The 25,036-nt window shown below is 46.9% G+C and overlaps 1 protein-coding gene across 6 annotated transcripts in view; it reads left to right on the top strand.

Annotated features, from left to right (window-relative positions):
- ROR1 (receptor tyrosine kinase like orphan receptor 1) overlaps positions 1–25,036 on the top strand; it is a 358,789-nt gene that overhangs the window by 229,516 nt on the left and 104,237 nt on the right. For all 6 annotated transcript variants that reach the window (XM_023641954.2, XM_070267553.1, XM_070267555.1 and 3 more), the window contains 2 exons: positions 14,520–14,807; positions 15,459–15,489. In XM_023641954.2, coding sequence (XP_023497722.1) covers positions 14,520–14,807; positions 15,459–15,489 — 319 coding nt within the window. The remainder of the gene's footprint in view (positions 1–14,519; positions 14,808–15,458; positions 15,490–25,036) is intronic.

Raw genomic sequence — 25,036 nt, 5'->3', positions numbered from 1 at the left:
TGGCCCCCCTCCTCTCAAGCCGTCTCTCATTGCGACAGCTGGACATGCTCACCCCCTCCTGAGCAGAAAACAGCAATTTTTTTTTTTTGCGTCTTCCCTTGTTCTGATTATTTTTATTGGTTTCTTTTCCATCAATATTTTGTGGGGAGAGGTGTGTCAGGTACCTCCCCAGGGCCCGCACGGGGGTTTAATAAGTATTTGCTTATTTTTCTTCTGTTTCCCCCTCCTCTCTACTCCTCCCCTCTTCCCTCTGCCTGTGCGTTCCAGCAAAAGGACAGGAAGTCGAGGTTTCTCTCGCCCTCCGCTCTGCTCTGGGTCTTGCCCCTTCTGCCTGATAAAAGGCAGGCCTGGCCCCTCTGCCCTCGCCTCCCGGTACCCCCGGCCTGCCCATGTTGGTCTGTCCTCCCCTCTCTCCCGAACTCCCTCCACACTCAACGTCCTGACCACACACTCAGCTTTGACTCTCACTCTGATTTGTACTTGCAAACTGATATATCTCTCTCGCCCTTCAAGATCTTAGGGGGCTGCTCAAGGACAGAGGCCATATCTTCTCCTTCCTAAAAATCCTACTGATGGCTAAGTGTCTCCTTCCGCCAAGAAAGCTGGTTAAGTTTCCCGCTTCTAGGGTCCTCTATCACCTGAACATACTCAGATCAGATTCTGTCGTGGTTTCTTTAGCTCTTTGATTCCATAGTCGGGATGAGAGATTCTGAGCACGTGCACTTACATCCATTTGTTCATTTATTCATCAAACATTCCATGCCTCTATCCATGGCAGGCCCAGGCTAGGTTTAAGGTGCTGAAACAATGAGAAAGGGGTGGTCAGATCCCCAATGTTCAGTTTGTGTGTTTAATTGTGGCCTCTTGCTTCTAAGAACATAGTACCCAGTTCAGTTTTCATCTCTAGGTTGCTCAGTACTTTTCTGTTTCCTTGAAAAAGCAGTAGAGAGCAGATAATCTCTAATTTGTGGGGAATTTGGTTCAAAATTTGAGGGCAAGGGGCCGGCCTGGTGGCGCAGTGGTTAAGTGTGCATGTTCTGCTTTGGTGGCCCGGGGTTTACCGGTTCGGATCCCGGGTGCGGACATGGCACTGCTTGGCAAGCTATGCTGCGGGAAGCATCCCACATAGAAAGTAGAGGAAGATGGGTGGATGTTAGCTCAGGGCCAGTCTTCCTCAGCAAAAAGAGGAGGATTGGCAGCAGATGTTAGCTCAGGGCTAATCTTCCTCAAAAAATAAAAAATTTGAGGGCAAAATCACCCCATTCATAACAGAGAACATTCAGGTGACAGGGACTTCCCCATTGCATTGCCCTGCTAAAAGGAGATCTGAGGTGTGGCCAGGTGAGCAGATTCTCTCAAATTTTGAAATAACAAATCCTGCACAGTGAATGGAGAAGAGAGGAGAGAACGGTTTGTGTGCCTTTTCATGTTCCCTGAACCTTACGTTCTGGGAACACCTGAAACTGGAATGTCAGCCTCAGGGGACTGAGTTGGAATGCTGGCCGGCGCACCAAGGGTTTCAGGTCCTGTTCACTCAAGATGTGTCTGTAGGAAACTGAGATGCTATAACTGTGTGGTCGCTATAGGAACAGAAATTCCTTGGCCAGAAGGGCAAACTTTTATTTTGAAAGCCCCGCAGGCTCCACTTAGAGCCATCAGGTGCTTGAGAACTTACGATGACTGGACAAGCCGCTGCCTCAGAGTCAGGCCAGGGTGGTGAATACGCAATGCCTTCATCTTTGAAGGCCCTGAATGTGGCGTGGTTCTTCCTTGCACAGGGCTCCCTAGCAGGGCTGAAAGCACAAATGTTGGCTTTGCACAAGGCAGAAGCGTCCACAGGCTTCCATAGCAAGATCAGGCGTCATGCTGACGCTGAGCATCTCCCATCCACGATATTGGAGTCACAAGGATGACTTACGATGTGTTCTGTTTGCCTTGGCCCACAGCCCAAAGCAGAACCATATCTCAGGCCTGGCCTTCTCGATACTATCTCCAGTCATTTAAAAAGTCATTACGCGGGCCCACTCATCCCGTCCCGCTAGAGTTAGGGTCTGTCAGCGTTTCACAAAGGTTTATGACTCAACCATAAAGGGGGAGGATGCATTCTTCAGGTTGCATGTGGCCTGCAGGACCTGAGCCCCAGAGTCAAAAGCTCTGCATTTTTGTTGTTAAGCCAGAACCTCACTAAGTTATAGTCAAGCAAGGTAATAGCTGGTGGTTTTGCTGGTGTCCTTTAGTTTGGTTTTGCAGGGCTGGGAAAAGCTGCTAGTGATGCTTCGGAATGTAGGTGCACCCCATACCCGAAGAATTCTTAGGTGCATGGGTTTACGTATCATCCTAGCATTCAGCTGACGATGGGGGATTTAGTTTAAAAAAAAATTGCCATTTTAAAGTTAGATTGGATGCAGACTTAGGGAGTCAGAAACAAGATTGGGACTATTTCCCTAAGACGCAGTGACAAGTTCTGAAGTGAATTTTAGTTAGAAGAGATTGATTTCTGTCAAAATCAAGTCATTGTTCTGATGATTGTGGGTTTCTGCTCATCATTTCTAAGTATTCTTATTATTTCCGAATTAAATGAAACATACACAAATGATAAACATGAAGTAACAAAATGATACTCCTAAATAATAAAAACGGTTGAAAAATTGCAGGAAAATAAATTGGATACTTAAATAAACCATGAAAGTCCACAGAAGTTCATAACTAGAAAAAAAGTCGCTAGAGTAGCCTTGTTGGCGGCTGCCGGTGATCCCAACAGACGACCTGTGCCTGGAGGGAAAATAGGGGCGGGTAGAGACCACAGCATCTTGGCAAGAGGAGGAGGTGCCATCCCATGGATTCAGGGCAGCTGAGAGTAGGAGAAGGTTGTTAATGGCAGTAGGGTGTGGAATAGTAAATGGAGAGGGGACAAGTTGGGAGTGGGGGCAGGAGAAGGGTGTTAGATAGACCTGGGCTCCAGTCCCCGTCCTAGGAACCCAGCCGTGCTAAAACCTCTGTCAGCATTGGTATCGTCCTTAAAATGGGGTTAGAAAAGCCTGCATCCATCCCCATGTTCTGGAAAGGATACCATGCAGTAGTGACATATAGAAAGGGCCTGATGGAATCAGTGCTCAACACCTGTTCACCTTTGTGAATTATAGCTGGGACCCAAGGCACTCTAGATGCTGGAGGCCAGCCACGCTCATTCACTGTAGATCTTAACTACTTAAGAGGAAAATGCAGTTTCCCTGAACTTTTAAGTGTCTGTTTACATACATTTGGCCTCCTTATAAAAATGACCGATGCTTTACACAAGCCTCCAGGTAGCGAGGTTTCCTTAAACTCCTGTGCGTTGCTCCGTGCACTTACTGCGCTTCCTAAGGAAAGACCTATAAAGGCTGCTGTCTTTCCCCGTTAGTGCAGATTTATAGCGGGTTTTCCTCGAAGCGCACGTTTGCAGAACCACGTCTGATGGATGTGTGCTTCTCCCCAGAAAGGAGCCTCGTCACGGAGCGTGGGTTGTCTCTGGTCCTTTGGACACTCTTTACACCCACTCTTGATACTCTGAGGTCATTAGCCTGGGCTCAGCTGACGCATTAGTACTTGAGTGCTTAAGAAGATGTCGGCCATTAGGCCAGGACCCGGCCCAGCACAGCCCTGCTTTCCTTTTGACCTTTAACCGTCATGCCTCCTGGTCTACAGCGGCCCTGGTCAGCCAGAAAATTGAGCCATCTCTGGACCTGACCTCTCTGGACCTGGACCTGGACTTAGGTCTGAATGCTGGCGAGTCCCGGGCAGAAGCTGGGTTGGGGACGTGGTTTCCCGCAGTCAGTAACGTGACCTTAGGCACCTTGCTTAATGCCTCGACCTTGCTTTCTCCTTCTGAGCAGCGGGCACTGCGGTGGGGAACCCTCCTGGAGGTTTTCGAGCAGTAAAAACCGGGCTTAGCAGGAAGCCAGGCAAGACTCATCGGCCGGGGAACGGTCGCTGTGCCATCCGGCCCAGTATCCTCCCAGCTGACCGCACAGGAGAACCATTTGGGGAGCATCTAAAGGTGCTCCACCTGGGCTCCACGCAGCGGCGATTGGATTAGAATCCTTCGCGGGGAGACCCAGGTTTCGTGTTTTTTTTCATTCCCCAGGTGATAGTGATGTTCAGCGAGGGCTCAGACTCTCCGGCTCTAGCTTATTGGAGCCCGTGTGTGACTGCTTCTGATCCGCCAGAGACACTGTCTCACACACCCCCACAACACCGTGGGCAAGTACAATCATTAACCCCACTTTACAGTCGAGGAAACTGAGGCTTGGAGACATTAAGTAACACGAGTGAGAGGTGGCGCTCAGCCAACACCACAGCCGGGTTCTTAGTTACCCCGGTGCGGTCTGTTAACACGGATGGCGCCCTGTGAGGCCCTCCCATGGGGAATGAGATCCAGCCAGCGGGGTCACGCCGTGGTCGAGGGCTCCCTCCACCCCGTCCGCTTACCGACCTCCCGCTCCCCGTGCGTCCTGGCCTTCCCGGCAGCCCCACGTCAGATAACAAACTGCGGTTGTTCAGAAGTCCCCTGCTCTTTCCACTGATTTTTATTAAATGCAGCTTGTGGCTCCGACTCAAGAATGCGCAAGCCGATTTGGATTATGTTTGCATTGAGTTTATTAAGATAAAAAATATTTCCAGAGATAGTGAGTCAGAAGTATTTATGGTGAAGTGTGCTGAAAGTGAATGCAGGTTGATAGCGTGAACAGAATGTTCTCTCAAAGTCAAATGCGATGACCTGACGGTGTTTGGCAGCCTCACGTTATGTTTAGCTAAGCATTTTATTTCATGGCCGGAGCCTCCTCCCCCTTTGAAAAGGATCGGCCCTGGAGGAGCCCGGGATTTTGGTGTGTGCCTCTTGGATACGGAGACCCAGGCCCTGAACCTAACCGTGGCTGGTCCCCGGCTGACTGCTGGGTTTCCATAGCAAAGGACTGTTAGGCTTTTTATATCTCGGTTCCTCTCCCCTGTCAAAATGGGCCTCTCACTCTGGGCCCCGCCCTGAGCGGGGTGGGAGGGCACTTTGAAATTAAGTAATAAATGTTGGGAGGGATTTCTGAATGTGACATCTTGTCAGTCAGGCAGGTAATAGATGGGGTGTCTCCAGAGCTCATTTGCCCAAAATACTCTCGAGCCTTCCATTTCCTTAATCAACCAGCATTTATTAAATGCCTGCGAAGTTCACAGTAACACATGGAGTGCTGGGGGGAATACGAAAATGAATAAAAGAGGAAATAGTCTCAATTCCCACAGAGCCCATAAACTGACTTCTTTTTTCTCACAGTTCACTTTTTAAATTGATTAAGGGTCACTGCGAACGATGCCTGTGCTGTATTTAAAAAGCTCCTTCTTGGTGATGACTTCCAGTTATGACCTAAGTAACCAGTAGTGATCTCCTTGTTCTCAGTGCCAGTGGGCATTGTCTCGTGCTGGATGGACTCGTAAAAAGGGCAAGAATATTCCGTAGTCCCGGTTAGCGGTGGGTGTGGGACAGTGAAAGACTACGGTCTGTGTTTATTAGGAAGTGGTACATGGGTGAATAATGTGGTCTCTTGTGCCCAAAGGTCTGGGTTTGAGTCCTGGCTCTGCCGCTTTCCAGCTGTGTGACTTCGGGCAATGCCTTAACCTCTCTGTGTCTCATTTCCTTCTCTCTAACACGAGGGTAATAACAGCGTCCACCTCGTAGGACTGTTTTCAAGACTGAGTAAGTTAATGTGTGTAAGGTGCTTAGAATGCTGCCTGGCACCCTGTAAACGCTCACAAGTTAGCTGTGATCACACTCCTACGAGTAATGGGGAGAATGGTGGCACGAGAAGAGTCATTTTCCAACATTATAAAAAAATATCAAATCCTTTTTTATTCAGAGCCCCAAACGTTTGCCCACCCAGATCTACCACCATCACTTAGGATTGCCCCCACGTCCCAAGCTGCTTATTCAGAAATAGAGAACAGGTCAGACCAGCCTCTCTCTGGTTTCTGGTGCTCAGACCCTGAGCTAAACCATTTTGTTCCGAGAGCCTCGCACCGGCCCAGATCCCAGGACGGCTGCAGAGGAGGCTGTGGAGTGGGGTGGAGGGAGCACTGAGCTGGGACGGTTCTGGGTGGGGCTTTAAGTCTCTGGAACTGCAGTTTATCCCCCTGGATTGTTAAAAGCAATGGTGGGCAAAGGGACTGGGGCCTTGGCGTGAACTGAGACGGTGGCACCAAGGGGCACTGGAAGGCCTCGCATTCTCCACCACCTGCGCTCGTAGTTAAAAAGAAAGCCAACTGCACCTAAGAATGTCTTCGATGAAGCAATAAAAATTAACTTAATTAGATCTTGACTGTTGGGTACATATCTTTTTAATATTCCCTGTGGCAGAGGGGGAGGTCTGCGTCAGCTCTCCTGCTGAACGCTGACGTGCTGTGGTCGTCACAGAGGGGAGCGCTAAAGTGGGGAGCTGAACCAGCCACTTAGTCCCTTGAAGGAGTGACTGACAGTCAAACTATGGTTAGTGGTGATGGAAAATGAACAAAATGAGCCTGCCACTTCAAGGGATCAGAATATGGTATTGGTTGCCAATAATAAGTTTTGAGCTTTCAAGCAAAAGTTAAAATTTTCGGGGGCTGGCCCGGTGGCACAGTTGTTAAGTTTGCATACTCCGCTTTGGCGGCCCAGGGTTTGCGGGTTCGGATCCTGGGCGTGGACAGACCACCACTTGTCAAGCCATGCTGTGGAAGGCGTCCCACGTATAAAGTAGAGGAAGTTGGGCACAGATGTTAGCTCAGGGCCAGTCTTCCTCCAAAAATAAAAATTAAAATTTTGGAACACTTGTAGCCACCACCGTGAGCTTGACAGTTTTCCAGTCTTTATGCATGAGATTGGTGGTGCTATTAAGGAAAATGACTTTTCCATGTTATATACTTAGATGTGTCCACCTTTGGAAGGTCTCGGTAACTCAGTGAACGAATGTTTCCTGAGTGGGAAATGCATGGCGTTAGAAAATCTTAGGTGGGGAACAGATCCGTTCAAAGTGCCAGATAAACCAACCTATTTTAATGTAACAGATTTTGAAAAGTTAATTGATATGGTTTCAGATTTTATCACAACTAACCTTTCAGAAACTACCACTTGTCAAATTTAGATATAGCGTCAAAGCAGGGTATCCTAAATTGTGTGAAAAGGCTATTATAATAGCCCTCCCTTTTCCGACTGTGTGAGGCCAGGCTTTCTTCATATACATTAACCGAAACAATGTATCTGAACAGATTGCTGACTTCCCGCTGTCTGCTCTCAAGCAAACTAGTAGATTTACGATACAGAACAATGGCACTCTTCGCACTATTTGTGCGTCTGTGTAGAAAAGTAGTTAGCTTTCACTAAACTGTGTTATTTATGCTAACCAGTAATGAGATTCTTATTTATTTTTAAATAAATTAGTAGACAAATATTTTACACCTTTCTCTTTGGGGTCCTCAGCATTTTAAAGAGAGAACAAGGGTCCTAAAACCAAAAAATTTGAGAATTTCTGTCCTAGAACATGGACTCCAGAGTCAAATTAATTTTTTTTTTAACTTTATTTTTTTTTAGAGCAGTTTTAGGTTCACAGCAAGATTGAGAGGAAGGCACAGAGATTTCCCATATACCACCTGCCCCCACACATGCATAGCCTCCCCCTTTATCATCATCCCCACCAGAGTGGGACATCTGTTACAACTGGTGAGCTTGCAGTGACGTGTCATTATCACCCAGAGTCCATATATGGCTCGTGGTTGGTGTTGCACACTCTGTGGGTTTAGGCAAGTGTATACTGGCATGGATCCTCAGTCACAGTATCACACAGAGTATCTTCATTGCCGTACAAACCCTCCATGCTCGGCCTGTTCACCCCTCCCCCACCTCCCAGCCCCCACATCCCTGGTAACCACTGACCTTTTTACTGTCTCTATAGTTTTGCCTTTTCCAGAATGTCATACAGGTGGAATCATGCAGTGTGTACCTTTTCACATTAGCTTCTTTCACTTAGTAATGTGCATTTAAGGCTTGATAGCTCATTTCCTTTTACTGCTGAACGATGTTCCATTGTCTGGATGGACCACAGTTTATCCATTTACCTCCTGAAGGGCATCTTGGTGGCTTCCAGGTTATGAATAAAGGTACCAACATCTTTGTGCAGGGTTTTGTGTGGACATAAGTTTTCGACTCCTTTGGGTAAATATCAAGGAGTAAGGTTGCTGTATCGTATGGTAAGAGGATGTTGAGTTTTGTAAGCAACTGCCAAACCGTCTCCCAAAGGGGCTGTACCATTTTGCATTCCCGCCAGCAGGGAATGGGAGTTCTCAGTGCTCCACGTCCGCGTCAGCATTTGGTGGTGTCAATGTTTTGGATTTTGGCCATTCTAACAGGTGGGTAGTGGTATCTCATTGTTTAATTTGCATTTCTTGACGACATGATGTGGAGCATCTTTTCATATGCTTATTTGCCCTTGTTATATCTTCTTTGGTGAGGTATCTGTTGAAGTCTTGGCCAATTTTTAGTTGAGTTGTTTTCTTATTGTTGAGTTTTAAGGAGTCTTTGTATATTTAGGATAACAGTCTTTTATCGGATATGTCTTTTGCAAATATTTTCTCCCAGTCTGTGACTTGTCTTCTCCTTCTCTTGACGTTGCCTTTTGCAGAGCAGAAGTTTTCAATTTTGATGAGGTCCAGCTTATCAATTCTTTCTTTCATGGATCGTGTCTTTGGTGTTGTGGCTAAAAAGTTTTGACCACGTTCAGGATCATCTAGGTTTTCTCCTTAGTTATCTTCCAGGAGTTTTCTAGTTTTGCATTTTACATTTAGGTCTGTGATCCATTCTGAGTTAATTTTTGTGAGGAGTGTAAGGTCTTTTGCATGTGGACGTCCAGTTGTTCCAGCACCATTAGTTGACAAGACTCTCTTTGTTTCTTTGTGTTGCCTTTGCTCCTTTGTCAGAGATCAGTTGACCATAAATACAGTCTTTGTGGGTCTATTTCTGGGCTCTCTGTATTCTGTTTCATGGATCTATCTGTCTGTTCTTTTGCAGTACCACACTGTCTTGATTACTATATCTGTAACAAGCCTTGAAGTCAGGTGGTGTCAATCTCCAACTTTGTTCTTCTCTTTCAATGTTGCGTTGACTATCCTGGGTGTTTTTCCTCTCCATATAAACTTTAGAATCAGTTTATCAATATCCACAGATAAGTTTCTGGGATTTTGATCGAGATTGCATTGAATCAATAATTTGTTTTGAGTCTCACTTCCACTTACAGTCTGTGTGATCTTGGACAGCTTTCATACCCTCTCTGTGCCTTAGGTTTCTCATGTGTAAAATAGGGATAATAGTAATAGTTTGTAAGAACACCTGCCATGGGAATAAGTACCATTTCGGTGTTGGCTATTATCATTGTCGCTACTGTATCATCATCATCGTTGTCATTGTCACCATCATCAGTGGTCATAGTACCACTGGGAGACATAGTTCGTTTGGGGACACAGAGCTGGTGGTGGAGTCTGCAGAATTGGAATTTTTTTCTTTCTCAAACCAGATTATACCCCACCTCCCACGCGCCAGTCTCCCTTCTCAACATTTGTGGTTTAGGGAAGAGGGAAAGAAGCCTGAGAAAGCTCCCACAGCTCGAGCACATGCCGTCAGAGGGACTGGATCAGGCCCCCGAGAGAGTACGGCTGGCAGGTGGGCGTGAGGAGCCGGATCCGGTGTCTGGCACTCACGCTCAGTCAGTACGTGCTGTCTGCCCTGCGGGGCCTCGGTGGCTGCCTGGGTGAAAACATGCCCTGTGCCGGGAGGAGCAGACCCCAGAGGCCCACGTAAGAGATGGTGAACCCACAGCCCAGGAGGCAGAGGGGCCGCCCGACACACGGCTGGCTGGAGGCAGAACCAGCATCTGTCCGCTGTCAGACGACCTCCCACCAGGACGCCCAGTGTTCCCTAAAAGGAGCGACTAGGCTGGACCTGCAATGGTCGCACGAGGCTTTGCGTGCCGGGAAGAGAGTGGGTCCCCCAGTGTGGCCCATGCGGCTGCTGCAGAAGAGCCGGCTGGTTCTGGGATGAGAGTGGGTCGTGGCCGGGGGCTCGTTGACAACAGGACCGACAGCAGTGACACACATGCGCTTTCATCTTATTCTATTCCAGCCACGAAATGCTGTCCCATTGTTTAGGCCAAGTGTTGTTCTGACGCTTCCAGTCCTTGCCAAACTGAGACCAAACCATCTCCTTCCTACGTGAGCTGCCGCAGGTGGCTAACAAATTCGAACATTGCTCTTTATCAGTAAAAAGTTAAAACCGCGTCCCCTGTGTTTGTGGCAAGGCTTCTTTTGCAGGAAACACAAAGCCTTGTTTACGTTTCCTTTGCCCTCTGGAAATGCTCCGCCTGGGCCAGCTCCCGCTCTGATTTCAGGACGCCCCGTCACCCTTGCTGTGTTTTCAGGCGAATGTGATTCAGTGCTTCACAGAGAGCCTGCACCGTGTTCCCTACGGGATCGCGGGCGAGGGGCCTCGGCCCTCAGGTCTCCTGTCCTGCAAAGTCAGGACTGCACGCGGCTGGGAAACTAACCAGTTGGATGGAGTTGTCATTCACCCCATTTAGGAATGAGGTATTTGTGAGGAAAAGAAAAGGAAAAAATAGCTGATACAGTCACAGAAACCCTCACACGCTGCCTGCTCTGTGCCAGACCCTGTCCAGAGCACCTTCCGCGTATCACTTCATCTCGTCCTCACAGTAGCACTGTGAAGAAGATACAGTTACTCTACTAATTTCGCAGATAACAAAAAGGACACAGAGAGGTTAAATAACTTGTCCAAAGCCACACAGCTGATAAGCAGCAGAACCAGGACGTGAATTGAGGCTTTCTGGCTCCAGCGTCCTGAGAGTTGGTTTTGTACAGTGCATCTGCCGAGACTAATTTGTTTCCAGTAAATTTGTACACCTTCAGAGTAAAGTTGAAATACTCGCCCAGTTACACAGCTCTCTGTCTCTTGGCTAGTCTGTGTTCCTAGAAGAAAAATCTGGAGGCACTGTGTGTCTGTGATTGTGGAATCAAGCAGAGTAACCTGGGTTTGGAGGCAGAAAATGTAGTAGAAAAGTTCCTGCTTTCCTTTCTGTATGCCATGTGGGCTCAGCCACAAAGCTGGCTGGGACTTAAGCAGTAACCACCTGGGGGAGAACACCAGAGAGACAGGAGAAGTGACCTCGTTCTTGACTGAATCTCTGCGGGTCATGTCAGCCCCAAGGGTGGCCCGGCACTGTCATCCTGGCCCCCGGGGGTGGGCTTCATGGTAGCTGGCTTCCGTATTGAAAGCAGGTGGAAATCTTGGAGAGGGATGCCAGGCTGTGGGAGTTGCTGAGGGGTGACACCCCCTGCCACCTGCTGACTCTGTCTGTCACGGTTCCATGGGGACCCCTCCACCTCAAAGCTGGACCCACACTGCTGAAGGACAGGAAACAGGATGTGGCCTCAAGAGGAAGGGTCTGCCAGGGCACAGGCAGGGGATGCGGGATCCCAGCCTCTCAGGGCAGGCGAGTGACTGGCCCCCGGAGGGAAACCAGAAGCCAGCCAGAACACATGGCTAAAGCCTAGACCCGTTAACCAGACAGTCCTGGCTGGAGTCAGGGCCTGAGCACAGCCCTTGGGTATGTGTGTCCTGCGTGCACCATGGTTTAGGGAAGAGATTCTGACTCTCACCCTGCCCCTCAGCGGGGCTCAGCTCCCGAAGCGGTCTGGTAGGATGGAAGAGCTGGGTTTGGGGGCCAGAGAGCTCTGAATTGGAGCTCAGCTCAGCCACATGGCCTCGCACGGGTCACCTGACCTCGCTGACCCTAGGTCTCCTGTGTGCACAGCAGCCGTAGTGGTTCCTCCCTCCTGGGTTATCGTGCAGGTAGATACCACGGCAGAGCCCCTGATGCACAGGACTGACATGCCACCTGTTCTGACCACTGGGCTGGCCAGCTGGCTCCGCCGGACCCTGTTCTGGCATTTGGCTGAGCTTGAGGATCGAAGGCCGTTAGTGCTGGAAGCTTTGGGCACAACATAAGCTTCCTGTGTGACCACAGGGCGAGTGAGCTCATCTCTGAGACACGACCGCCTTGTCTGCAGCTGGGGACCATGATGATGAATGTGCTTTGCTACTTCTCCAGGTCCCTAGAGGGCAACAGGAGGTGTTAGATGGAAGTGGTTGTTGTTATAAAAATAATAGTAATAACACTGATTAATATTTTTGAGGGCTTATTTTTTGACAAACGCTAGTTTTAAGAGCTTCCCACGTCTTCCCCCGATTTAATTTTAATCCTCTAACAGCTTTGCCAGGTAGAATCCTGTTTATCATTCCTGTTTTTCAGTTAGTTAAACTGAGGAACAGAGAGGTTAAGTAATTTGCGAAAGGTCACACAGGTGGGTGGAGGCAGACCTGGGATTCAAAGCTAGTGAATCCAATTCTAGAACCTGCCCAGTGGAGTCGTGATGACTGTGCTCGTATTGGCCTCCCTGTTTCCATGTTTCTTTCCCACAGAGGTGTCGAGTTGGCCATTCTCTAGGTCTAAGTTAGGGCTGTAAGCCGTGGTAATAGCTCCCAGAAGGCACCTGTGAGTTAGTCTCTCCACTCTCTAGGTCCCTCAGACGCCTTAGGACATGTGTGCTTGGATCTGTGAGCAGACACGCCCGTGGGCTGAGTGTGTGTGTAGGTGGATTATAGAAATGTGCAGAGATGTTGGAATAGGAAAGTGGAGAAGCAGGCACGCGTGCAATCAGCGATGGGCTTGTGGTTCTGCCGTGAAGGTGACTATTATTCGTTGGCTCACGTGAGATGAACAGTGTCCTTGTGGTAACACAGTGAGTGACGGTCGTGCTCACTCTGTTTTCTACCACACGCACCATAAATGCCGTTCACACCTGTGACGCACTCACGCGGGGCTGCCCAGATTTTGACAGCAGGTCTCCCTAATATTTTTGTGGAAAGAGAAGCAAATAATTAATCGTTTATTTTTAGCATTTATGAAAGCATTTTACAGGCTTTTGGGTGGTTAAATTAGCTAGTTTAGGTATCTCAAGAAAAGGTTGTTTTTCTACAAAGTGCCATTAAACTCAACAAATTTGCTATGTTCTGCCTATGCTGTCCAATGTGGTAGCTTCTAGCCACATGTGGCTGTTTAAATTTAAAATTAAACGTTCAGTGCCTCAGCCACTCTAGCCATATTTCATGTGCTCGGTAGCTCAGCCTGTGGCTAGTGGCGACCACGTAGACAATGCAGATTATAGACCATTTCCACCATCACTAGACGGTGGAAGGTGGGATACACTCAGGATGCAGTGATGACCAGAACATTCTAGATGCCTGCCCTTATAGGCTTCTGGTCATGCAGAGAAGATAGTGCTTTAACAAGCCATCCAGGTTGGGGGCCAAGGCAGGACAGAGGGCAATGGGAGGGTATGGCCGGGGAATCTATGCAAGGATGGGGGTCAGGGAACATGGAATTGAAGAAAATGCCATATACGTGAATAACAGACCAATTTAAAAAATGTATTGATCTTAATTTTTAATAATTAAAACAAACGTACAGTGCGATTCCCTTTATATGAGATTTAGAGCAGGCAGGGTTAGTCTGTGAGGATAGAATCAGAGCTGTGGTTGCCTGGAATGGGGGTGGGGGAGTGGATGTAGTGGGATTGACTACAGAGGATCTCGGGGTACTTTCTGGGATGTTGATGATGTCCTATATCTTGATCAGGGCATCGTTTTCGTGGGTATGTGCATTTGTTCGTACTCGTGGAACTGTGTCACTAAGATCGGTACGTTTGCTAGAAGGTAAATTGTATCTCAATTAAAATTGAACACATAGAATTCTATATTGTAACGGGTTATGGTTGCTGGGAATGACACTCTGGAAATCCTCGTTGCGTCCTCCTGTGTCTGCCAGTGCCCCTGCCTTCATAATCCTCACCTCATCACCATCCAGAAGACTGCCAGCTCCTTCCTGACCTCACGCCATGTGGATAGAAATATGTTCCTCCCGCCCTTCCAGTTGTCCACACTTTCTTTACCAAAAGTGGTCCAGCTGGAAGGATCTTTGTCAGAATGTTAAGAATGGTGCCATTTTGGGGTGGGAAGATTTGAGGTGAATTTTCTTTTTCTTCAGTGTTATTTGAGTCTGTCACAAAGAGCATGATTTTTTGGTAATTCTCTGAAACACAAAAGCTCATTGTCTTGGCATAGAAAGTACATTTCTCCAGGGGTACTAATCGTCATTTGGAACTTTGGGTTTTATACTGTGGTTAGTAACAAACTCCCTTCAGGCAGCGGGCTCTGTGGGCGACCGTTTGGTCGTCAAGGGGGCTCGTAAATGTGTGATTTCATGCCTTGTCCGCCTCCCCCACGTGCTCCTGTCCCATCTTTCTATGATCCTGGGGCACGCTGGAGTGGGTCTGGGGTGATGGAGGCGCTGTTCAGCTGTCCGCCCCTCTCACCTGCCTCCTTGGCCCTGTGCTCACAGATTCTTTCCTGACGCTCGATGAACCCATGAACAACATCACCACGTCCCTGGGGCAGACGGCCGAGCTGCACTGCAGAGTGTCTGGGAACCCACCGCCCACCATCCGCTGGTTTAAGAATGACGCGCCTGTGGTCCAGGAGCCCCGGAGGATCTCCTTTCGGGCAACCAACTACGGGTCTCGGCTGCGGATTAGAAACCTCGACACCACAGACACGGGCTACTTCCAGTGCGTGGCCACGAACGGCAAGAAGGTGGTCTCCACCACTGGAGTCTTGTTCGTCAAGTTTGGTAAGCAGACTCCTCTGGGGGCAGCCTGTGTCCCTCCGCCTCCATGGGGGAGAGGAGGGAGGGAATGAGCACATCGGAGACCTTCTCAGGTGTACGGTGCCCGGCAGCCTAAAGCTGGTGCACTTGCACCCACTTTGCAAATGAGTAAACCGAGGCCCGGGAGTTGGGTACCTTGCTCAGGGCTGCCCCTGAGCTAGTCAACAGCAGAGCAGGGGTGCAGTGTGGACCTGTCTGTGCCTGCAGCCCTGCTCTTAGCCCCCAGGCCAGGGAGACAGAAGACGGGGAGAGTCCCAGCGTGCCTGCCCGCTTCTGCCCTGTTGCCGTCAGGACACTGCTGTCGCATCAGTGTCCACACAGCCACTTGGCTCCCCCTGGAACCGCCCTGTGCAGTGTGAGCGTGCCTGCCATCTTGACTCACGTTTCAGCTTCTTGTCTTAGGGTTTTTTGGCCCTGAGCTGTGGAGGTTGGCAGGTTCTCACCAGTGTGCTTTTTGTAGAGGTGGATTGGAGGAACTGAAGCAAAATAATAAATCTCAGAAAAATAAATATCCCCCTGGGGTGGTTCAGAACTTTAATCTGCAATGACTGTACCCTGGCTCGCCCTCCGATAGCCCAGACTGACCATGCCTTTGTTTTCCTTTCATTTCTTCAGGCCCCCCGCCCACTGCGAGTCCGGGATCCTCGTAAGTACTTTTATCTCCTTGCTTGTCACTTCTAAGCGTTTCTCCAGAGGTTTCTAGGGCAAGGCAGTATTGTCCTCTGCTTGGGCCAGAACACTGTTTCCAGATTTCATTCCATCTTGCTCCTTCTCGGACATGAAGATGCTCGGGAGACCAGCGTTGGCGGTCATCTCAGCGTGGTAACCTTGATTGCGAACGATCAAAGCAAAGACCTACTTATATTTACTATTTTAAAATTAACATTTGACCAAACAATGGGTTTGATCAAATCAAAAAAAATTAAAACAGTGCTGGCTCAGTGACCTGTCCTCTAGCTTCCAGCTTCAAAGGTTCTGATCTACATTTCTCCAGCATTTCTGGTACTTTAATTACTAAACAGGTCAACAATTAGCTGATCGCTTTATTTTTATTCCCTTGAAAGAACTCAGAGGCAAAAGTTCTGACTTCTGAAAGGAGACGAAAGCCCACTGCCTGGATTGAGAGCTACGTGGAAGTTCGATTCATTTCCAGCCCCTTTTTACGGAGTCTACATAGCCAGCTTCTTTAACTGACACTATTGTTGACGTGTTTGTCCTTTATTCTGGCTAAGGATCTCTTCTGTTGCTCTAGGAGCATCTACTTGGGGCATTTTTCTTTATGTATATTTTTATTTGCATTTATTAAAATCTTTGCTCTGCAAGAAAATATATTCCATGTTTTGTAGACTTCCAAAGAAAAATTCCCCGGGCTCTGCCAGGAGAGCATCACAATGTCTGACATAGACGTGCTGTGCCCCACGGCCCGCTGAACGGCCACTTAATGTGCTCTAATCCCCTCTATGCCTCTTAATTACAGTGTGGGATATTTTAATATGTTTGTGTGTGCCTGGAGGCCCCAGGGCCCCAATCCCAGTAATAAAACAGGTAGTGGGTAAATATAAACACTGGCCTTCAGCCCCACCGTTTGCTATCTCATCAGCCAGTTAAAGGCTGTCACAGTCTTTGAAATCCCCAGAGTGTTGATGGCATTCCACTTGCCCAGGGAGAAAATGCTGATTGATCTTGAAACAGGTCGGAAGTTTGGTCCCTCTGCCTTGCATTCCGTGAAGTTAATCTTTTTTTTTAGTGATCTCTCTACTGGTTGATAATTGGAATCCTTTTGAAGTCTTATTTAAACAAAGATGAAAACTTCTGTTACTTCCTGTAAAAATTCCTCCCACCTAGTCCCTTATTTGTTCCTATTAATCGGTGTTTCAAATGTGGCTGATAATCTGTACCCCGGGTGATTAATGTGGTTCACTAATCTGCCTTTCCTATTAAGCGCTGGGCTGTTGACTTTCTGCCTGTTGTGTTTGCAACAGAGTTCTTTTTTTATTATTGAAATTATTTTTAAACACTTGTGCGTCCTTGCTTCTTGAGGTTTACGTTCTTTCTTGGCTGCCCCCTTTCTGATGAGCCCAGTGTGCCTCTCCCATGGGTTTTGGTTTTGTACCGAGGTCGGGTGCCCCTTTCGTGAGCTGAGGTCTGTGGAGAGGGCACTGAAGTTCCCTGAGGATGCTCAGCCACGGGGGAAGCTGTCCTTGGAGTCAGGCTCCTCTGCTTCACGTTAGCCGCCGATTATCCATCACGTTAGTGGGCAATAGTGTATCGTGTGCAGTTGCCATGTTTGCATGGAGCGAGCTACGATAAAATGCAGTCAGAGCTGGAAATCCCCTGGGGCCTTGTGCACTTCAATCTTCGTCCTCTTTTTGGCATTGCTGGTTGGCATTTTGATACCCGTCCTTCTCTTTCCCTTGGAAACCAGTGCCATGTCCTACTTTTTTCTCCTTTCTCATGTGCCTCCACCCACCCCTGTCTCTGAGAGTTCGTCTTCTCCTCCGACTGACTTCTGGATAGAGCCCTAGCTCCCCTCCCTAGCCTCATAGCCCCCAAGGAGCAGCCGAGACCCCCTCCAAGGGGACAGGTGGATGTAACAAAGTCACAGCTAGGGGGAGTGTCCCAGCATTGGGGTGGCCCTGAAAGCCTTTTCTGAGGTGAGTGACATGCAGAGACGGCCTGCTCTGTTTACTGGGGGTGGCACAGCAGAGTTACTGCAGAGACCTCGGCTGGAGGTCCATGATGCACCCCAACGTCGGGCAGCACGTGGGTCAGGTGTGTGAAGTGCGGAGAGCCTGGCGCTGTCTGAGGCTCGGGGTCCACAGCTCCCAACTGGCACGGGCTCACGGGGCCCTGGGACCGTGGCCCAGGAAGGCAGAGCCTTGAGTCACTTGTCCCTGCCTCTGGGGACCGCATCGGGTTTCCACAGGCAGCCTACAGGAGAATGGCTCCTGGTGGCAGGGGCAGGTTTGAGGTTTTGGTTTGGCTCCTGTGCATGGCTTCAAGCCTGGCTTCCCGTCACTGCTGGGTCCTGGCCCACCTCTGATGACGGCCGGGCATAAGTGCAAGTGGGGGCCGGTTACCACGTGTCCGAGTGTGTGAAGTCATAAATCAAGCTGGCAAACTGTTACATGAAGTGTGTTCCATCCTCCCACGTTGACAAGTACACCTTCGTAATGACAAAATGAAGAAATACCTGTAAAGTTACTGACTGAAAGCCAGGAACTGTCAAAAATGACTACTTTAGTCATTATTGTGCTTGCCTGGGTTTTCTGTCCATGAGCCATAGATATGATGTGTACTTCATAGACTGCTATATATTAGTTCCATTAAATTTTTTTATTACCTTCATTTCAGCAAAATGACTATGTTGTTTTATACAAGATTTTTACATAGTGTGTATTCTATTGACAACAATGCCAGATTAGACAAAACATTCTTGAGTCATTGTAATTCTTACTTTTTAAAACCAGTTTTAATCTGGAGAGACTGCTCTCCCCTGAGCCAGGAGCAGCTATAATTGATTATCAACGAAATTACTAAAGCAATGCTTAAATTTGCTAAGAGTTTTAGCAAATGAACTAAGAATTTTATATATCATGTTCAAACATAGTAATGGGGTCATGTAATAAATAATCAGGGATGCAGAATATATTATAAAATATTATAATTTCATCATAAAAATCAGTATCATGCCTCACATGTTATCCCACATATGTACGAATTTACGAGTAATAAGAATTGCTTACTATGTTAGCTTTCTGAGGCTGTTGTAACAAAGTTCTGCAAACTGAATGGCTTAAACAACACAAACTTAGTGTCTCAGTTCTGGAGGCTAGCAGTCCGAGCTGAAGGTGTCGGCAGGGCTGGCTCCTTCTGAGGGCTGTGAGCAAGGCTTGATCTCTTCTTCTGGTGCTTTGCTGGCGTCCTTTGAGCTGTAGATGCGTCACCCCAATTTCTACCTTGAGACTCACACGGCGTTTTTTCCCTGGATGTCTCCAAACTTCTCCTTTTTAGAAGGACACCAGTCATGTTGTAGACCCACCCCAGTGACCTCATTTTAACTTGATTACCTCTGTAAAGACCCTATTTACAAATAAGATCACATTCTGAGGTACCAGGGACGAGGATGTCAGCATATGAATTTTAGGGGACACAGTTCAACCCGTAACATTTAATGTTGCAAAATGTTTTTCAGCTTTGTGAAACTCTTGCAAATATTATTCTACTTTGGGAGAACTTTCAGAAGCGCTGATTGGCATGTAAAGAAAAACAAAAAAGTGGATGCCCGCTAACACTGGGAATGGTAGTCTGTTGTGCAAGAATCTACTGCGTTCAGACTGGGAGGAAGATTTGACAGGTCCATCGATTGGTCTCTTCTCTTGCTGAAGTCTGTTGCCGCTACAGTCCTTTCTGCGCTCCGAGCAGTGCCCATCCTCCCCTGGCCACGGCCCAGCACACAGACCTTCACAGTAGACAGGCGCGGTTGCCTTCTGCTCCCACAACATAGGGCAAGAGATGAAGAGATGTGATCCCTGGGGCCAGAACAGTGTGAGTCACGGAGTGGATGTTTAAGGTTTGGTTCCACTGGGCCAGCCCCCAAGGGGCAGAGAGTCCCATGCGTGCTCTGTACTCTCATTCAGTTTATTTTCAGTGTACTTTTTGTCTGTGGGCCCAGGGCAGGGGCTTTTCTTCTTCTTCTTTTTTTTTTTAATAACAGTTTGGCTAAGACACAATTCACATACCATAAAATCCACCATTTTAGAGCGTAAAACTCAGTGTTTTATGTTATTCAGAGTCATATAACTTTCACTGCTGTCCTATTTAGATTGTTTTCTTCATCTTGTGAAGAAACTCCTCTCGTGCCTGATAACCTCTCACCTACTTCTTCTCTCCGTGAATCTGCCTACTGTAGATGTTTCATAGAAGCGGAGTCCTACAATATTTGTCCTTCTGTGTCTGGCGTCTTGCACTAACATAATGGTGTTGGGGTTCATCCAGAGGAGAGCATGCAGCAGTGCTCCAGCCTTTTTATGGCAAGCTGACAACATCAGACTGACCATCACATCCTCCAACATTGTTCTTCTTTTTCAAGATTTTTTAGGCTGTTCTGGGCCCCTTGCGTTTCCATATGAAGTTTAGGGTCAGCTTGTTAATTTCTGCCTAAAAGCCAGCTAGGGTTTTGAAAGGGATTGCATTGAATCTTTAGGTAAATTTGAGAAATATTGCCATCTAAACAATATTAAATCATCCAGTCCATGAATTCAGGGTGTATTTCGATTTGTCTAATTTCCTTAATTTCTCTCAACGATGTTTTGTAAATTTGAGTATTTAAGTCTTGCTCTTCTGTTGAATTTATTTCTAAGTATTTTATTATTTTTCGTGCTGTTAGAAGTGGAATTGTTTTCTTAATTTCATTTTCAGATTATTCGTTGCTGCTCTATGGAGGTAAAATTGATTTTTGTATGTTGGTCTTATATCCTGCACCCTTGCTGAACTCATGTATTAGCTCTAATTTTTTTTGTGAATTCCGTAGGATTTTCCATCCAAAAGATCATGTCATCTGCAAATAGAGATTGTTTTACTTTTTTCCTTTTCAATCTGAATGCTTTTTCTTTCTTTTTCTTGCCTAATTACTGTGGCCAGCCCCTCCAATACAATGTTAAGTAGAAGTGGCAAGAATGGACATTCTGTTCTTTTTCTTTATCTTAAGGGGAAACCTTTATGATGCTAGCTGTGGGTTTTTCTTAGATGCCCTTTATCAGATTGAGAAAGTTCCCTTCTATTCTTATTTCATCATTTTTTTTATTATGAAAGGGTGTTGGATTTTGTCAAATGCTTTTTCTATGTCTATTGAGACGATCATGAGTTTTTTTGTCCTTTATCATATTAAAGTGATGTGTTACAAATTGATTTTTTTATGTTAAACCAAGCTCACATTACTGGAATAATTCCCACTTGGTCATGGTCTGTAATTCCTTTTTATATGTTGCTGAATTCGGTTTGCTAGTATTTTGTTGAGGATTTTTGTGTCTACGTTTATAAAAGACATTGGTGTATGGTTTTCTTTTCTTGTAAGTCTTTGTCTAGTTCACATATCAGGATAATACTGGCCTCTTGCAATGAGTTGGGAAGTAGTCCTTTGTCTTCTGTTTTTTGAGAAGAGTTTGTGAAAGATTTATGTAAGTTTTTCTTTGAATGTTTGGTAGAATTTAGCAGTAAAGCCATTTGGGCATGAACTTTTCTTTATGGGAAGTTTCAAAATTACTAATTCCACTTCATTACTTGTTATAGGTCTATTCAGATTTTCTATTTCTTCTTGAGTCAGTTTTGGTAGTTTGTGTCTTTCTAGGAATTTGTCCATTTCATCTGGATTATCTAAATTCATATAGTTATTCATAGTTTCCCTTATCATTCTTCTAATTTCCGTGGTATCAGTAGTGATGTCCCTTCTTTCATTTCTGATTTTAGTAAGTTGTGTCTTTGCTTTTTTTCTTTTTCCAACTACCTAGTCTAGCTAAAGGTTTTTAAAATTTGTTGATCTTTCCAAAAACTACCTTTTATTGAAAGCTGGTCATTTAAATATTGTAACGTAGCAACTCTGGAAATCCGATCACCTCTGATGTTGCTGTGTGTGGTGGTGGCTGTTGGTTTAGAGTCTTTCCTGGGATAGTTCTGTATGGTCTGTACTCCCCATCACGTGTGGACACTGAGTCACTGCTCAGTTAGCTTAGTGATCCACTAAGGATTGACAGAGATCTCCTTAAACCTTTGCTGAGGGGCTCCGGGTATGTTTTGGGTCCCGCCTGCTGCGCTCCTGCGGTTTTTAACTCTGCCTTTGCTTTCCTTTCCTTTCCTGCTTGAGCAGGGCCTCAAAGTCAGCCAAAGGTGAGCCAGGAGGGCCTCTCAGGTCTTTCCTGGGCATGTGTGTAGCCTGTCACGTGAACCTGTCCGTCTGTATCCCTAGGAATGTGTTTGAGGTTTTCAAAGCCTCCTGAGAACATCTCCTTCCGTAGATCCTTCCTTTGATTTTTTTCGAGCTTTTTGGCCGGGCTCTTGTTTTCCCCAACTGGTATTGCAACCCTAGGCAACTAGGAGTTTTTTCAACAGATGTCCTGGGGCTAAGGCTTTTCCCACTGAGAAGCTCTGAGTCCCATCAAATGAAGACAAGCCCTGTGAATGGGGCTTTTCCAGAGAGCTGTTAGATGGTCAGATGGTGCCAATTCTTGGAGATGGGGCTTCTGTGGTGCTCCCACCCGCTCTGCCTCCTCCAGTGGCTGCGAGGCTGCTGGCTTTCGCAGCTGCTGTGGTGGGGAAGCCGCTCATTCTCAAGGTCACCGCAGAACTCGGGATGGGGAGATGGCAATAGGGCAAGTTAAAATTCCACAGAATTCTGTTTTTATCAAATTTCAGACCTTTTTTCTTGAATAAATACTCCTCAGAGTATTGCCAGCCTTTGGCTAATTTCCAGAGTTCTGAAAATGTTGATTTTCACTTTTTTATTATTATTATTGAGTTCACAATAGTTTACATCATTGTGAGATTCCAGTTGTACATTATTTCTTGACTGTCACCACATAGGTGCTCCCCTTTACCCCCTGTGCCCACTCCCCACCCCCTTCCCCTGTAACCACTGAACTGTTTTCTCTGTCCATGTGTTTGTTTATATTCTACATATGAGTGAAACCATCTGGTGTTTGTCTTTCTCAGACTGGCTTATTTTGCTTAGCATCATACCCTCCAGGTCCTTCCATGTTGTTGTAAATGGGATGAACTTGTTTTTTTTTATGACTGAGTAGTATTCCATTGTGTGTGTATATATATATATATATATATATACCACATCTTCTTTATCCATTCATCAATCAATGGGCACTTGGGTTGCTTCCATGTCTTGGCTATTGTGAATAGTGCTGCAGTGAACATAGGGGTACATACATTACTTTGGATTGTCGATTTCAAGTTGTTTGGGTAGATAGAGTAGTGGGATAGCTGGGTCATATGGTATTTCCATTTTCAGTTTTTTGAGGTGTCTCCATACTGTTTTCCATAGTGGCTGTACCAGTTTGCACTCCCACCAGCAGTGTATGAGGGTTCCCTTTTCTCCACACCCTCTCCAATATTTATTATTTTTAGTTGTAGTGATTATAGCCATTTTAACAGATATTAGGTGGTATCTTAGTGTAGTTTTGACTTGCATTTCCCTGGTGACTAGGATTTTCTCTTTTTTGCCAGTGTTCTCATTGCTTTCATGGAGGAACAGATTTCTGGAGGTCCTTCCTCTGTCACTCCATATTTCCGCCTCCACAGGGGCCCTCTTGTCCATGTCTAAGGGCAGTACTGGGTACCGTCTCAGGAGCCTATGGGACCTAAGGATATAGTTCTTTATGACAGCTTCCCATTGCTGAATTTCTTCCCCAAAACAAGGCAGTGTGTTGGGGTTCTTTATGTACATCACCTCTCTGCTCCACAACAGCCCTCCAGGGAGGGGATTTCGATCCCCATATACTGAAGAGGCTCACAAAGGTCAAATGGCTTTAACTGGAACTAGTTCATATCAGTTCATATCTGACTGCTTCAATTTTAATCTCTCAGGATCATTAAATTGACTAATTTGACCCTAGTGAGGCCTGGGGAGCACCAATATTATGTCACTCGGGTTTGCCCGAGGCCTTCTCCTGGTGTGTATCTTGTTTTCTGATGGGCAATCAGATCCAGTCCAACAAACACTAAGCATCGATTCAGTTCAACAAATATTTGTCAACCGCCTACAGAACGCCAGGCTCTCAGCCAAGCTCTGCGGCAACTGCAGACATTAAGCTTTGCCCTCAGACTGTCACCCGCTAAACACCGGCCTTCCGCACTTTAGCAGGTGCCCTCACCCAGCCACCCGCTCTTCCCCATCTCTATCCACCACCCTCCTCTAAGCTGCTCTCAGGTCTTGTTTAAAACCCTGTAGCAGCCCTAGTTCTGATTTACCTGCTTCCACCCGTGCCTCCCACAGTCTTTTTCTCATCGCAGAAGCCAGAGTAAGCTTGTAAACAGATCTTCTGCCTGTTCGGCCTCCCCGCCCCGGGACCTCCCTCCTCGTTTGGACTTGATTCCCAGCTCCTGGCCAGGCCTCCCACTAAGGCTCCCTGCCCACCGCCATGGCTTCCCCTTCTCACACTTGCACCGTGATCATTCAAGCCCAGCCACGCTGGCCGTGGTTCTGTTCCCTGGACTCCAGGCTTGTTCCCTGGGCCTTGGGACTCTGTGCTAGCCGCCCTCTCTGCCTGGAGGGCTTTGTTCCAAGGTCTCTGCGTAACTCACTCCTTCTTGTCATTCAGTTCTCACCCAAAATGTCACCTCCTCAGAAATGACCCCTGCGTCTAAAGTATCCCCTGGTCACTTTCTATCCTATCACCCTTCTTCATTTATAGCTGAGTATTTATTGCTAACATTTTTGTTATTCATTTGTTTATTTGTCTGCAAAAGAAGCTTCATGAGGTCAGGACCTTGTCTGCTTCATATGCCATGCTACCCCCAGTCCTAGATCATAACTGGCATTCAGTAAATATTCACTTAAAAAAAAGGACAGAAAAACACCACCAAATGTCCTCTTCTGTGAGATGGTGATAACAGTACCTGTCTCACAGGATTGTCATTAGCAGTCATGAGACCATGAACATAAAGTGCTGAATACCTAGCAGGACTTAATAAGTATTCCTCAAATGCACGAGATAGTAGTTGTTGACTGATGGACTCCACTGTCCCTTTTATGACATATGCAAAATCCTAGCATGGGGCCTGGCTTGTAAGTAAAGTTCAATGAATTTAAGTTGTATTTCTTTCTTTTCTTTCATCCTCTGAGGTCTCCTGCAGAATCAGTCTGTAAAAAGGGCATGATAAAAAAGTGTCTATCTCACAGGGGTGCCGTGAGGAAATCTAAGACGCTGCGTGTAAAGTGGCTAGCCGGTGCCTGATGCTTATTAGAGCTTCATAATGTTGACTGACAGCACCAGCACTGTCTCCATCTCCATCTGCGTCACCATCACCATCATCAGTGCTATTTAGGCAAAAAGACTGTGTCTTCTTTCCAGCCAGAGTCCTTCTGGACGACACTCCCTGCTATGAACTCCAACAGGAGACCTTGAAGCCTTTATTTCTTTTTCTCTCGTTGGCCTTTGGCTAAAGTCCCTTTCTGTAGAAAGATA

The sequence above is a fragment of the Equus caballus genome, chromosome 5 (assembly GCF_041296265.1).
Source record: "Equus caballus isolate H_3958 breed thoroughbred chromosome 5, TB-T2T, whole genome shotgun sequence".
In the NCBI taxonomy this organism is placed as follows: Eukaryota; Metazoa; Chordata; class Mammalia; order Perissodactyla; family Equidae; genus Equus; species Equus caballus.
Note: the sequence above shows the minus strand (reverse complement) of the source record. Positions and strands in the feature narration are given on the sequence as shown.